At 43.7% G+C, this 13,273-nt stretch overlaps 2 protein-coding genes across 3 annotated transcripts in view; one reads left to right on the top strand and one right to left on the bottom strand.

The window, feature by feature from the left end:
• The window catches only part of ABHD12 (abhydrolase domain containing 12, lysophospholipase), a 495,702-nt gene extending 489,823 nt beyond the window's left edge, over positions 1–5,879 (bottom strand). Inside the window, exon 1 of the mRNA XM_078649029.1 lies at positions 5,746–5,879. The gene's annotated coding sequence lies outside the window, so the exon portion shown is untranslated. The remainder of the gene's footprint in view (positions 1–5,745) is intronic.
• The window catches only part of GINS1 (GINS complex subunit 1), a 375,966-nt gene that overhangs the window by 48,492 nt on the left and 314,201 nt on the right, over positions 1–13,273 (top strand). The window contains exon 1 of one of the 2 annotated variants that reach the window (XM_078649030.1): positions 5,885–6,014. The exons of the other annotated variant lie outside the window; for it this stretch is intronic. Within the exon in view, the coding sequence (XP_078505156.1) occupies positions 5,940–6,014 (75 nt within the window). The 5' untranslated portion in view covers positions 5,885–5,939. Of the gene's footprint in view, positions 1–5,884; positions 6,015–13,273 lie in introns of those variants that run through there. 2 annotated transcript variants of the gene reach the window in all.

Below are 13,273 nucleotides of genomic sequence, written 5' to 3'. Positions count from 1 at the left end.
ATTTAATTACATTAACCAAGGGGCTCCTCATGGAAGCGTGATTGTTAAGAGCATTTACCTCTTAGTGCAATTCTCTCTGCAGTGACCGGGATACCTCGCGGACAAGCACAGCTCCGTAACCAGGAAGTGTCCTGGCGGGGGGCGTGGCAACTCAATATATATGGAGTTAGCAAGGTAAAGGAAGGACTTAAAATAAGTAACCTAGCAACCGTCTTAGTGTAAACAAATATATGGAGTCAGCAAGTTAAGGGAAGGACTTAAAATAAGTAACCTAGCAACCGTCTTAATGTGAACAAATAGCGGACCAACGCACTGAACATTGTATGGATGATGATAATATGTGTATTCTCAACATAATGTATATAAACGAAGTCCATGATTTAGCCTGCCATACAGCGAAAGTATTAATCTCAGACACCATGTATATTCATAATGTACATTGTATTCGCTAAAGCGAGTAGGACATATGACTCAATTACCCCTTATTGGCATGGACCTGCCGACAAGGCGGTCAAATGCATGATCAAAGGTTGGGTCACTTCATTGTATTGGATTTGATGGTAAAGTCAAATAAAATACGATAACACACTGATGGTCGAATATCTGACAGATATATAAGTTATTACATTGGACATTCCGACAGTTTAGAAGTTGAATTGAGATAATTGGCATGAACCTGCCAACATGGCGGTTAAATGCTATGGAACAGATCTGAAATCAGTAAGGGTCTCGTAGGTTGGTTGATGTGCATGTACCTACCAACATGGTGGTAAAAATGCACATTAATAACCAAAGTTCTTAAGGGTATCATAAATTGGCCAGTTGAGCAAAGGTATTCTCAGATTCATTTAACCCATTGTTTACTGAGTTGAAAAAAGTAATCCATTTCAATTCCCTGACGTTCAGGATCGGGGCTATACTACCTCCCCTAGGACCCAGTTTGACCTGTTCTAGGATGACCCATCTCAGGCTTTCTGGTAAGTGGTTCTTTGCAGTACAGTGTTCTACCATCGGGGCCCCCTGTACCTTGCATTTGATCCTACTGCAGTGTTGGAGAAACCTCACTTTTGCACGTTGTTGTGTCTGTCCAACGTAGGGTAAATCACATGGACATATAATGCAGTATATCACATTGGTTGTGTTACAGTTAGTATGAGATTTGAGAGTTACTCGTAATTGTTTGTGAATGAATTCTTTTGTTTGAATGGTCGCGGGGCATGCTTTACAGGAGCCACATCTGAAGTGTCCCATGATTGGAGGGAGATTCCACATTGCGGTGATTGTGGGTTCTGCAATGGTGTCCAGGAGTGAACAGACCACATGGTCACGAATGTTCTTCGCCTTCTTAAAGGAATGTAATGGCAGATCTTTACAGTCAAGGTCCTCCGAAATCAAATTCCAGTGTTTATTAATCACCTTCTTTATGGAATTACTCTGGGTAGAAAAAGTCGTCACACAAATTAAGCGTTGCGCTTAATTTGTGTGACGACTTTTTCTACCCAGAGTAATTCCATAAAGAAGGTGATTAATAAACACTGGAATTTGATTTCGGAGGACCTTGACTGTAAAGATCTGCCATTACATTCCTTTAAGAAGGCGAAGAACATTCGTGACCATGTGGTCTGTTCACTCCTGGACACCATTGCAGAACCCACAATCACCGCAATGTGGAATCTCCCTCCAATCATGGGACACTTCAGATGTGGCTCCTGTAAAGCATGCCCCGCGACCATTCAAACAAAAGAATTCATTCACAAACAATTACGAGTAACTCTCAAATCTCATACTAACTGTAACACAACCAATGTGATATACTGCATTATATGTCCATGTGATTTACCCTACGTTGGACAGACACAACAACGTGCAAAAGTGAGGTTTCTCCAACACTGCAGTAGGATCAAATGCAAGGTACAGGGGGCCCCGATGGTAGAACACTGTACTGCAAAGAACCACTTACCAGAAAGCCTGAGATGGGTCATCCTAGAACAGGTCAAACTGGGTCCTAGGGGAGGTAGTATAGCCCCGATCCTGAACGTCAGGGAATTGAAATGGATTACTTTTTTCAACTCAGTAAACAATGGGTTAAATGAATCTGAGAATACCTTTGCTCAACTGGCCAATTTATGATACCCTTAAGAACTTTGGTTATTAATGTGCATTTTTACCACCATGTTGGTAGGTACATGCACATCAACCAACCTACGAGACCCTTACTGATTTCAGATCTGTTCCATAGCATTTAACCGCCATGTTGGCAGGTTCATGCCAATTATCTCAATTCAACTTCTAAACTGTCGGAATGTCCAATGTAATAACTTATATATCTGTCAGATATTCGACCATCAGTGTGTTATCGTATTTTATTTGACTTTACCATCAAATCCAATACAATGAAGTGACCCAACCTTTGATCATGCATTTGACCGCCTTGTCGGCAGGTCCATGCCAATAAGGGGTAATTGAGTCATATGTCCTACTCGCTTTAGCGAATACAATGTACATTATGAATATACATGGTGTCTGAGATTAATACTTTCGCTGTATGGCAGGCTAAATCATGGACTTCGTTTATATACATTATGTTGAGAATACACATATTATCATCATCCATACAATGTTCAGTGCGTTGGTCCGCTATTTGTTCACATTAAGACGGTTGCTAGGTTACTTATTTTAAGTCCTTCCCTTAACTTGCTGACTCCATATATTTGTTTACACTAAGACGGTTGCTAGGTTACTTATTTTAAGTCCTTCCTTTACCTTGCTAACTCCATATATATTGAGTTGCCACGCCCCCCGCCAGGACACTTCCTGGTTACGGAGCTGTGCTTGTAAATGTAAATGTAAATGTAAATGTAGTATACTTGTAAAGCGCACAGCTGCCCCAGCAACGGGGCGTCCCGGCGCTGTATAACTCTGGGGAACCCGTCCTGGCTTTCCCTGTGGGATGGTCCCTTGCTGGGAGTCCCCAAGGTGGAGCCAGGCATCCCCAGAATTGGTGGGGCCGTTGTGGAGATTAGGCAAGCTAATGCCCAGAGTTGCCGAGTGGAACCCCTGATTAGAGTAAGCACTGAAGCGAGAATTATCGAGTCCGCTGACCAAGGTCCACAACCCTGCCGCGTTGGGAATTGAACCCTGGTCCCGGGCTGACTTCTGTTTTCAGGCCTGCCGCCTCTAACCAGTGAGCCACACTACTCCACTTGTCCGCGAGGTATCCCGGTCACTGCAGAGAGAATTGCACTAAGAGGTAAATGCTCTTAACAATCACGCTTCCATGAGGAGCCCCTTGGTTAATGTAATTAAATCTAACCGCTGATTCACTTTACCGATTCAGATACAACGGCGAAGTTACTCGAGACCGCCCCACCCCCGCCCCCTCCGGGCTCGAACATTTTGGAGACGCACTGAGAGGTAAATGCTTTAAAACTATCACGCTCTCCCCCAAAAAAACCCTGTTTACTTTAATATTAACCGCCGATTCACTCTATTGACTCAGATACGACGGCGAAGTCATTCAAGCTCGCCCCACCCCCGCCCCCTCCAGGCACGAGCACTTTGGAGCCGCTCTTCTGAGACACCCGTCCCACGTTGAAGGACCGGTTCTCATGGGTAAGAACCCCCCCCCCTCTCTTTGGACATCTGCCACCATTATAGTATTCACGGTGGGGCAGTTCATTTATCAAATCAGTCCCCCTTGTTCTCTTTATTTTAGATACGGTCCTTCGTCTTACGGACTCGGAAATTAGTTGAGCCGTTTTTGATACACAAAGATAGTTCCTCTCTGCACTACTTGAAACTTCTAACTAAGGTATGACCGGATATAATTGGATAAGAGTGAATAGCATGGTGTGTTGCTCTAAGTGGTGATCATTTTTTTAAAAAATTCTTATGTTCCTCTTCAGATATGGATCTTACTATACCGATTTAATTCTGATACCCACAATCCGTAACCCTACGACTTGTTTATGACCGTGCTGGTCATACTCTGACCTGCAATACACAGCAGGTAACAGTCCTTACAGACAACCTCTATAGTCCTCAGTATGTTTTTAACGCTGTTCCCGGGCGGCCTGTCACTTTCCCCGCTACGGTTATCTTAGGGACATTTTGCCCTACATAAAGTAAAGTCTGACTCTGTTCTCCTTTAACCCTAGGAGGTTTGCCCATCCCCCCACCCCCGTATGTCCTGAAGAAGACCCTCTCTGTAAGGACCAACTATCCTACATCGATTCCTGGGTCGAAACGTAGACTGTTCCTCTACCCATGTTCAACTCCTAGTACCAGCATGATATACACGGCTTTATAGGAGCTTGAACTTTTCTGAACAAGTACCAGACATTGTGGACATTATATATGACCCTGTTGTGGATAGGGATCATTTAGAACTCATACATGAATTTCAATGTAATTTTGTTTCTATTAAATGTATAGTGAGTCACAATTCTATGCTAACTTTACTACCTTCCTTTCCCTTTTCCTTCTCCCTATGGGCACATAAACTCATGACAATTAAGTGTGTATTCTGATATTCACAAATGAATTACGTGACTGTGACGATATGGATGCATAGTGAATAAAACAATGCATTTCCAGAACCTTTTTTGATTCTTTTTTCTCTCTAAACCTTTTGAAATATTTGTTGATTTTCCTTTTTTCTTACCAACTCCATACAAGTGTGGGACCCCTCTGTTTATAACAAGAGTCAACACTAAAGCCTGCCCGGAAACATCACAAAGCCAGAAGAGAGAACAAAACCAGAAGACTGTTGATACCCATGTCATCCATCTATCTCTCATCACCTACAGAGCGAAGCAAAGGAAGAGCTGAGAACACCGGACAGACAGCACCGACAAAGAGTGAACCTGCCGAACAACTACGAACCGTGCCACCGAGAACTATTAGTCCTGAACGTAAGAACTATACTGCCTGCGGCTTGAAAGCAGCCAAAGAGACTCATTTTGAAAGCGCAAGTCCAATGTTATTTTCTGTGTCTTCTTTGCCCCACAGATTTTGGACTTTTTCCGGTTGGTTTAATTTGTAACCAATTTGGGAAGGGATGTAGTGCCCTAGAATCTGTTAGCATTCTAGTGCTAACTCTGTATTTACACTTAACACCCACCCACCACTGATGTCACTGGTCATGTGACACAGTACCAATAAAAGAGGCCGAGCGCACGTGCTCTGGGCCAGTTACACCGAGTAAGCAGTGTGTCCTGCGTCCCAGAATGAGGGCCTAAGGCCCGCCCTTTACAGTTTCCACATTTATTCGAAATTGCAACACGTGTAACCATGCTTTTTAACTTAGTTACCTTTTATAATTGCATTGATTTTGTGATTGCTTCAGCACATATATATATCTCTATCTCTGAATGTCGGGATCACAATTTACTTAAGTTAATCTTTTGGGCTTTATTGTTTTAACTTTAACATGAAGGTTTGGTTCGATTTGCAGGTTCTCTCCTCCCCCGCAAGCGAAGTTTCAAATGGGGGAGATTGAGCTCCATTGGCCCCCCGCAGCAAAAGTAGTAGGTGGTGGGCCGGAGGAGGGGGAGCCCCCTCTATGTACTTTACAGGGGAGCACCCTCAAGTTGTTAGACCACTGGTACTGCGAGGAGGGTTTAAGATCACACGGGTATCAGGCACCGCTTAGGGATAAGTAACTGAGTTCCTATCAAAACCGGCGGTTATACTACTGCCCAGGGAACAACACCGCGTCACCTCCCTCTCAGACTAGGTACTCACGCGAAGATCTTTGAGCATTGTTGCCAGAAGGAAGACGTTGAAACTGCGCCCAACCATAAGCCTACTTCCGGTATGAGGCGGGGCCGAATTGTGACCCATTGCCGTCCGATTGGCTGGGGAGAATTTGGCGCGTCATACGTTCTCCTTTGGATTGTTGTCCCGCTGTGCGCCGTAGTGAACGTCCCGGTCCCAAGATGTTCTGTGAAAAGGCGATCGAGCTGATCCGGGAGTTGCAGCGAGCCTCGGACGGGCAGCTGCCAGCCTTTAATGTGAGTGCGCGCGCCAGCTTGTCCCCTCACCCTCGTAGCACGCGCCTCCGTCACAAGCACATCTCTGGGAGGTTTGGCGCGCGTCATGACGTCGCTTCTACCACACTTTTGTGCGGTGACGTATCTCAAACCAAAGGCATGCAGGTGGAACGTGTTTACGAGTTATGTATAGGCTTCGGAACCTTGGAGGAAGGGCCGACAATGGGCAAGGGCGAGCTGGACACCTGCCCAGGGCACCACCCTGCAGAGGCCCTCACGGCGATGTGTAAAACATTTTACATATGTCTGTGTTTAAGGGCGCACATATAATTTAAATTTGTGTGTGTGTGTGTGTGTGTGGGGGGGGGGGGGGTTAAGTAGTTCATGCAACAGTGGTGGGGCTACCACTTCATGCAATAGGGTCGGAGGTATCCTCTGAGCCAGTATTTGCAAAGTCAGCATGTGTTCTTTTATTGTGCTGATGCATGCAAACCGCATTTATTCATGTCTATATTTTATAGGCAGTTCCCCACTGGCTTTGCCAGTGCTTTCCCCTGAGACAATTAGCACTGCTGGAGCTGGGTCTTGAGTGTCCACCAGATCCACGAGCATCAGATGCTAATAAGATGGTAAAAAGTGAGTCCTGTGTCCGGTCTTCCTGTCTGACACACATAAAAGAAAGCACTGAAACCCTATTGCAAGGTGTCTTTCTTATTAAACGCAACATAAGCCACATAATAAACACATGGTTCAAAGAAACACAAAGATGTTTGTGGGATGATCCCCCAATGAGCACGTGAATGTACTCCCACAAACACCAAGAAGTATACTTATATGAATCCAATTAATGATGTGGAGCATGCACTGGGATTAATACAATTATGGGGAATTTATATTTGGCTGTCACAAAATGAGGATGGGTCATCAAGAGCTCGAATGGTATTGGCATTCACAAAGCGGAATATGTGGAATTCCTGTTAACAATGTAAAAACAAGAAAGCGAATAGGTCTAGGCAATCTGAGAGCTATTAGCGTTTGTAAATGACATTGATTTTACCCATTTGTTATGGAGTAGATGTATGTAGTGTGGAGTGAAATTATGTGGGTTGGATTGGAAATGTTTGTTGTTTAATTATGTGCTGTGGAATTTTGTAGAGTGGAGTTGTGTAGTGAAAATATGTGGCATGGTGTGCGGTGGAATTATGTGGATAGTAATTATATGGTATTGTGTACTGGAATTATTTAGAGTGAGGTTGTCTGCCATGGACTTAATTAGGTGGTATAGTATTGTCTGTTGTTGAGTGGCATGTAGTGGAGTTGAATTATGTGGAAATCTGTGGTGTGGCTTGGAGGTATGTGGTGTGTTGTGGAGTTGAATCATCTGGTTTGTGGAATTATGTGGTGTGTAGTTGAATTGTATGGGGTGGAACTGTGTGGCATTGTGAATTTATGCTGAATGTAATTATGTGACATGGTGCGGAGTGAATTTATGTGGTTTGCTGGTAATGTGCCATATAGTGAGTTTATTGGGGTGTATTTATGTGGTATTGAGTAGAGTGTACTTATGTCGCACTGGGTGGTATGTGGAGTAATTAAGCTGTGTGGTGTAGAATTGTGTAGAACTATGTGTCATGGTTTGGAGTGGTATTATATGGCATGGTGTGGAGTAGTATTATATGGTGTGGAATTTTGTGGCATGTTGCAAAGTTGAATTAATTTTGTTGAGTGTAATTATGTGTTTTGTAATTGAGTGGATATATGTGGAGTTTAAATATGGCATGAAATGTTGGTTGGCGTGTAATTATGAGTAGTGTAATTATCTTGAGTTGAGTTGCTTGGAGGCTAATTATATGGTTTGGAGTGGAATTATGTAGCAGAGTGGTATTATGTGAAGTGGAATTTTGTGGCATGGAGGGAAGTGGAATTAGTTTATTTTATTGGTTTGTAATTATGTGGCATGGAGGTAAATGATGTGGAGTGAAAGTGTGCATAGTTGGATTGTGTGGCATGTTATTATGCAATGTTTAAATGTGTTTTGTGTAGTGGATTTATGTGGAATGGATTTGTGTGTTGTGGCATTGTTTCACACCTTCAGCCAGTTCTGATGATTTACCCAACTGCGCTTTGCATTCCGGAACTTACAGGTCCATACTTATAATAGGAACATCAAAACTTCTGGCTCCTACAAGCAAAATGCTACTGAGCAGCTATGTCACTTACCTACATTATAAATATTTCATTGTTGTTGTTTTATTTATTGTCAGGCATATTTCTTAAAATAAGAGTATACCAAAAGGATGTGTTTCAATCAATCAGTCTTTGTTAAGTGTGACTACTCACCCATGAGGGTCTCAAGGTGCTGGTGTGGGGGTGCTGCAGGTCCTGATGGGCGCTGAGGTTAAGTCGAAGAGCCAGGTCTTGAGATCCTTCCTGAATTGGGCCAGTGGCGGGGGTAGCCTGAGGTGGAGAGGCAGGGTGTTCCAGGTTTTTGGTGGCAAGATAGGTGAAGAAGATTTCCTCCGGTCCTGGTCTTGTGGATCCGAAGGACAGTGGCAAGGGCCAGTTTGGCGGATCAGAGGTATATGGTGGGTACGTGGAATGAGAGACGGTGGTTCAGGTATGCTGGTCTGGCGTTGTGGCGGGCTTTGTATGCATGTGTGAGGAGCTTGAACTTGACTATTGTTGATTGGGAGCCAGTGGAGTTCTCGCATGTGTTCGGAGATGCGGCTGCGGTAGGGGTTGTTGAGGACCAGTCTGGCTGCGGCGTTCTGTAGTTTCCGGAGGAGCTTCTGGGTGACACCTGTGTAGAGTGCGTTGCCTTTGTCTAGTCTCCTGCTGATGAGTGCGTGGGTGACCGTCTTTCAGGCTTCAGAGGGCACCTTAACACAGTCGAAACATGTTGACCACCGCAGTCTAAGGAGGAGTGTTTCAGGATCTTGATTTCCTGCCGAAACACTTTCTATCCTTCACACATTTTAACCCTGACCATGGAACCTATGAATAAAGGGCTAACAGGTATCCACAAGCCAGTTTTAATGAGCACTACCTAACTGCACTTTTCGTCTATCACTTACCCAGTCTTGAAGGGTAACACACTTTATTGTGATCACGGTCAGTCACATTTGTGTTTGTCCTTGTCCTTTTTTTTTTTTGTGTTTTGTGTTTCCCCCTCCCTATGCTCCGCCCCCTGTGTGGCTACGCAGGGGCGTTTTGTAAGCAGACCCGATGATGAAGCATGTCACACACATTTGTGTGTGAGTGAGGGCAGTTTTTCAAAACGTATAATTTTGTCATAGCCTTTTCTTTCGTCTTTATTGGGTTTAGTCCTCCCCACCCCTCTACGTGTTCACATGCTAACTCGGATCCCCCTTTGCCCTAAGCTTAAGTCCAGGAGCTTTGCTCCCACAACCTCGTGGCCTGCTCGTGAGCAGCCACCAACCAGAGTCCCCCAGCCGCCCTAGTGCCACTGAAGGTGCTTTGAGAGTGCATCCTTGACCCTGTGGGAACCCTGGTTCTAACCCCAGAAACACAACTCCCACACCAAGTACTTACTGTAAACCGATAACTTAATTTCCTCCCATATGATTGAATTGGCTGCTTTTCTTTGAAAATTCTTCTAAGTGTGGAGTTGGTTTGTATGAAACCTTGAAAAACTGCAAATGCACAAAAACTGAATTACTTGCCTTTTATCTAGGAAATGTCCCAGTGTGATTTCTTGGCATATCACATAGAGTACAAAAAGTAACTTAAAAAGTAATCTAAAAAGTACAGTGCTAATTAACCTCAAAAGTAACTAAAGTAATTTTGACTGTTGACTTACCTGTAAACAAACCAATGGCATCCAACTGCATATCAATTGTATTTCAACTGCAATATACCTGCAAAGTAATATTTTGCTTACTTGAACCAGGCCTGGCTTGGGTCTAGAAATAAAATAACTAAATAATATTTTTATAAAAACAAAATTGGTCTGAGTACAGTCTTTGAGTGTGTGACATCATTTCTTGCCTGAGTGTATACAATAAATGCTTAACACTACCCTCTGATAAAGCCTTACTGCTTGCCCACACTACCACAAATGGAGAGTAAGGAATTATATACTTTTACCTCTGCCTACCTTTTGGGGTTCCACTGGACTCTATGCACACTATACCTTACTTTGGTATAGTATATACAGAGCAAGCTTCCTACAGTCATCTTACCCGGCACAATGATGTTTCTTTGTTAAGGTGGTTAAGAAACTCCAAATCATATGCTCTGGTCCATCAGAATGTGACACCGTAGTATTTGTATTCAACTCATTGATCATTGGTTTCGTGTTTAGAACCGAAATGAACAGTTGGTGTTGGGGTGGGGGTAGAGAAGGTTCTGTATAAGGAGCATATGACAGGCAGCTGTTACACAGAGCCATGCTTCAGCTTGAAAAAACATATAGAGGAGTTAAATTTTCTTTAAAAGACACGTGTATTCAGGTTGTGTTTTTATTTATTCCATGAACTGCCCCAACAGGCTCTTCTCTTGGTTTGAATGATAACTTGGCTAAACTTTTTTTTGTTGTTGCATTACAGCTATCAGTTTTATTGGTAGTTCTGCCAGAAGGAAGCTGCAGGCGTCTTGCATTCCGTGCGTGCAAGCATAGATACACAGAAACAACCACTGCATACAAGATGAGCAAGGCAATTAAGGATTACTTTCCCTCATCTGGATCCCCCACTGCGTTCTGGGTTTAGTCTAAAATCTCTTGCCAAAGACCTCTTGGCAACATCCGAGCTGTGGCCCATCCTGGAGCCATCCACACGTAGCGCATCTAAGATAAAAGACTCCTGGGGATTCCATTGCTGCATGGTATTTCGAGAAAGAGGAGAGTGAGACTATAGGAATATAGAGTACCTTGTTTCTTCTGTGGAGGGGGACCGTGATCAGAAGAGCCCACCGTAGGGTTACTTCTGAAGATGTGATCCATTATTTGTTCTGTGTGGAAGGCTGGCGCTACTCAGTATGTACAATCTTTGTGGGGGGGGGGGGGTGATGCCATCATATAGCTTCTGGCCCCTCTCTGCGTTAATGTTGAATCGCAGAGGACTTGATTTCCATCATACGTGAAACGTAGTCGCATCTGAATGTATGTTGAAAATGGATAAAGTTCAAATCCAACCTCACTCTTCATGGCCAACTTTCGCCGCAGCCCATTACCTATGCTTTCTAGAGCTGTCGTCAGTGTTCAAGGCACCATGTAAAAAACAAGACCAATGCTTCTGGAAAAACGCTTGAAACATGTTCCAGCCCACATAAGGACTTTAGTTGATTACTGAATGTGAGAAGCTATGGCGAATACGTCCTTAAAACTAGACATATGACAGTTTTATAGCAAGACTAGAGGCTTCTTTTTCGTCAGTACGAGCAAAGTACATGGAAAAAAACTGCACACGACAGGAGGTGTGGTAATACTAGTCAGAGAATAAATACATAACCAAGCAGTCCGATTACCAGAGGAGGCATTTAGAAAGAAAACCAGCATTGTTCGGCCAGAGGATGTGGTGTAACATGTAGAGCTACCAACTTGGGAACCGGGTTCGAGCCTCTGCATTGGTTCTCCCCTTGCCAACCAAAAACAAAGTCCAACGCTAACGAAAAAGGAGTGCAGCGAAACAAACTGAAATAGACAAACAAGCACTAATACATGTAACAGGGCAAGTCAGCAGGGGCAAGACCCACCCCCGGAAAGGAGACACAAATGTGAACAATTAGCCATAGAAAGTAAAGGAATTTTTAAAAGCACACCCAGGAACAAATGGCAAGTGAGGGGTGTGCTCAAAGCTTACAGAGTTGATGCAGCATGTCTCGAAGAGACCACGCTTGTGATGCCTAGGCAAGACCTAATCCAGTATGTGTTCATATTTATATTGCACAGATCTAGCTGGTTAGTTACAGAGCACTGTACATTATGGGAAGTGATCTCAACTGGGTGCTTAACTCTTCTAATTACACACATTTACACTAGCATCTTGCATATTTAAAGTTTAGGCACAGTGAGAGAAAATGATTTGCCCAGAACTGCACAATTCTCATTTAAGTGCCAAGCTGGATTCAAACCCAGGTCCACAGCTGTCAAAGTGTTGATGTTCAAAATGTTTGGTTGGAGATCGGTACATGCGGCATCCACTACCATGGCTGGACTCACCTATTTACAAGGTGACATCCAGACTTCTGGTGAAGAAGGGAGCAAAAAGAATTGGTGAAATGTGCTGTATAATTTGCCTTAGCATCATTGTGGTGCTTGTCACAAATCACTCACTCTGCCATCTCTTATTTCATACTCCTCTCATTTCTTGCTGCTCTTTTCCCTCCAAATTCTCTCACACTTTGACTTTCTTCTTTCTCACTATACTCTATCTCTTATCTATCTCGCACCACACTTTCTTCCGTCAACCCCTTCTCTCTCACTTTCATCCTCCTTCCCAACATCTCCTCACTTCCTATCAGACACAGGTCATGTTGGAGAATAACCTGGGAGAGAGGTCTGTGGTACTTCCACTGAATATGCGCTGGTGGCAAGTGTCTCAATCCCTACCGAGATCAGCTTTTACTTTGTTGGAAGGGGCACTGAATTAGCTCAACTCGGCCTGTGAACTGGCTTTCTGTGTGTACCAGGGAATCTGCTATTGTTCAGTGCAAGAAAAGAATCCCTCTGTAAATGAGCTCAACATATCTTTATAAGGCCTCTGCACCATCTGTGCTTGCACTCGACTCTATCTGTACAGGGGTTCAGCTGTACCTTTGTTGCAGCTCAGATGAACAAGAAGATGTGACCGGTTTGTGACAGTCCCACTCTTTCCAAATGTGCAGTAACTCGTTTTTTCAGCACAGGAGCTCAGTTGTGTCTACTAAAAGCGGGCTTGGGCAGAAAAGCCAAAGCAAAGGGCAACTAATAAATGTGTCAAATTTCCAGTTTTGTGTGCACACCAAGCATGAACTTTAAAATCCACTCTTCATGCAGCTATTAAAAAAGGCAAGGTACCTGGTATGTGTCACAACAGCAAATGTTAACCCACAGGATGACACTTGCTTGTTTGAAATTGGCATAGAGTTGTAGAAGGTGAAGCAGGCACCAGCTGACTGCAAAAATAGATCAGCTTGAGGAACAGCAGCAAGGCAAAACAACTGCACAGCCAATATGCATTTCAAGAGAGCCTTTGAAATGTATGTGTATCTCAGAGCTAGAGCATGGCACTCTAATTTTCCCTTCATCTCAAGATTTTCCAAACACTGTCCGTCACTTG

This window comes from Lissotriton helveticus, chromosome 6 (genome assembly GCF_964261635.1).
Source record: "Lissotriton helveticus chromosome 6, aLisHel1.1, whole genome shotgun sequence".
In the NCBI taxonomy this organism is placed as follows: domain Eukaryota; kingdom Metazoa; phylum Chordata; class Amphibia; order Caudata; family Salamandridae; genus Lissotriton; species Lissotriton helveticus.
This window is presented reverse-complemented; position numbering and strand designations above follow the sequence as displayed.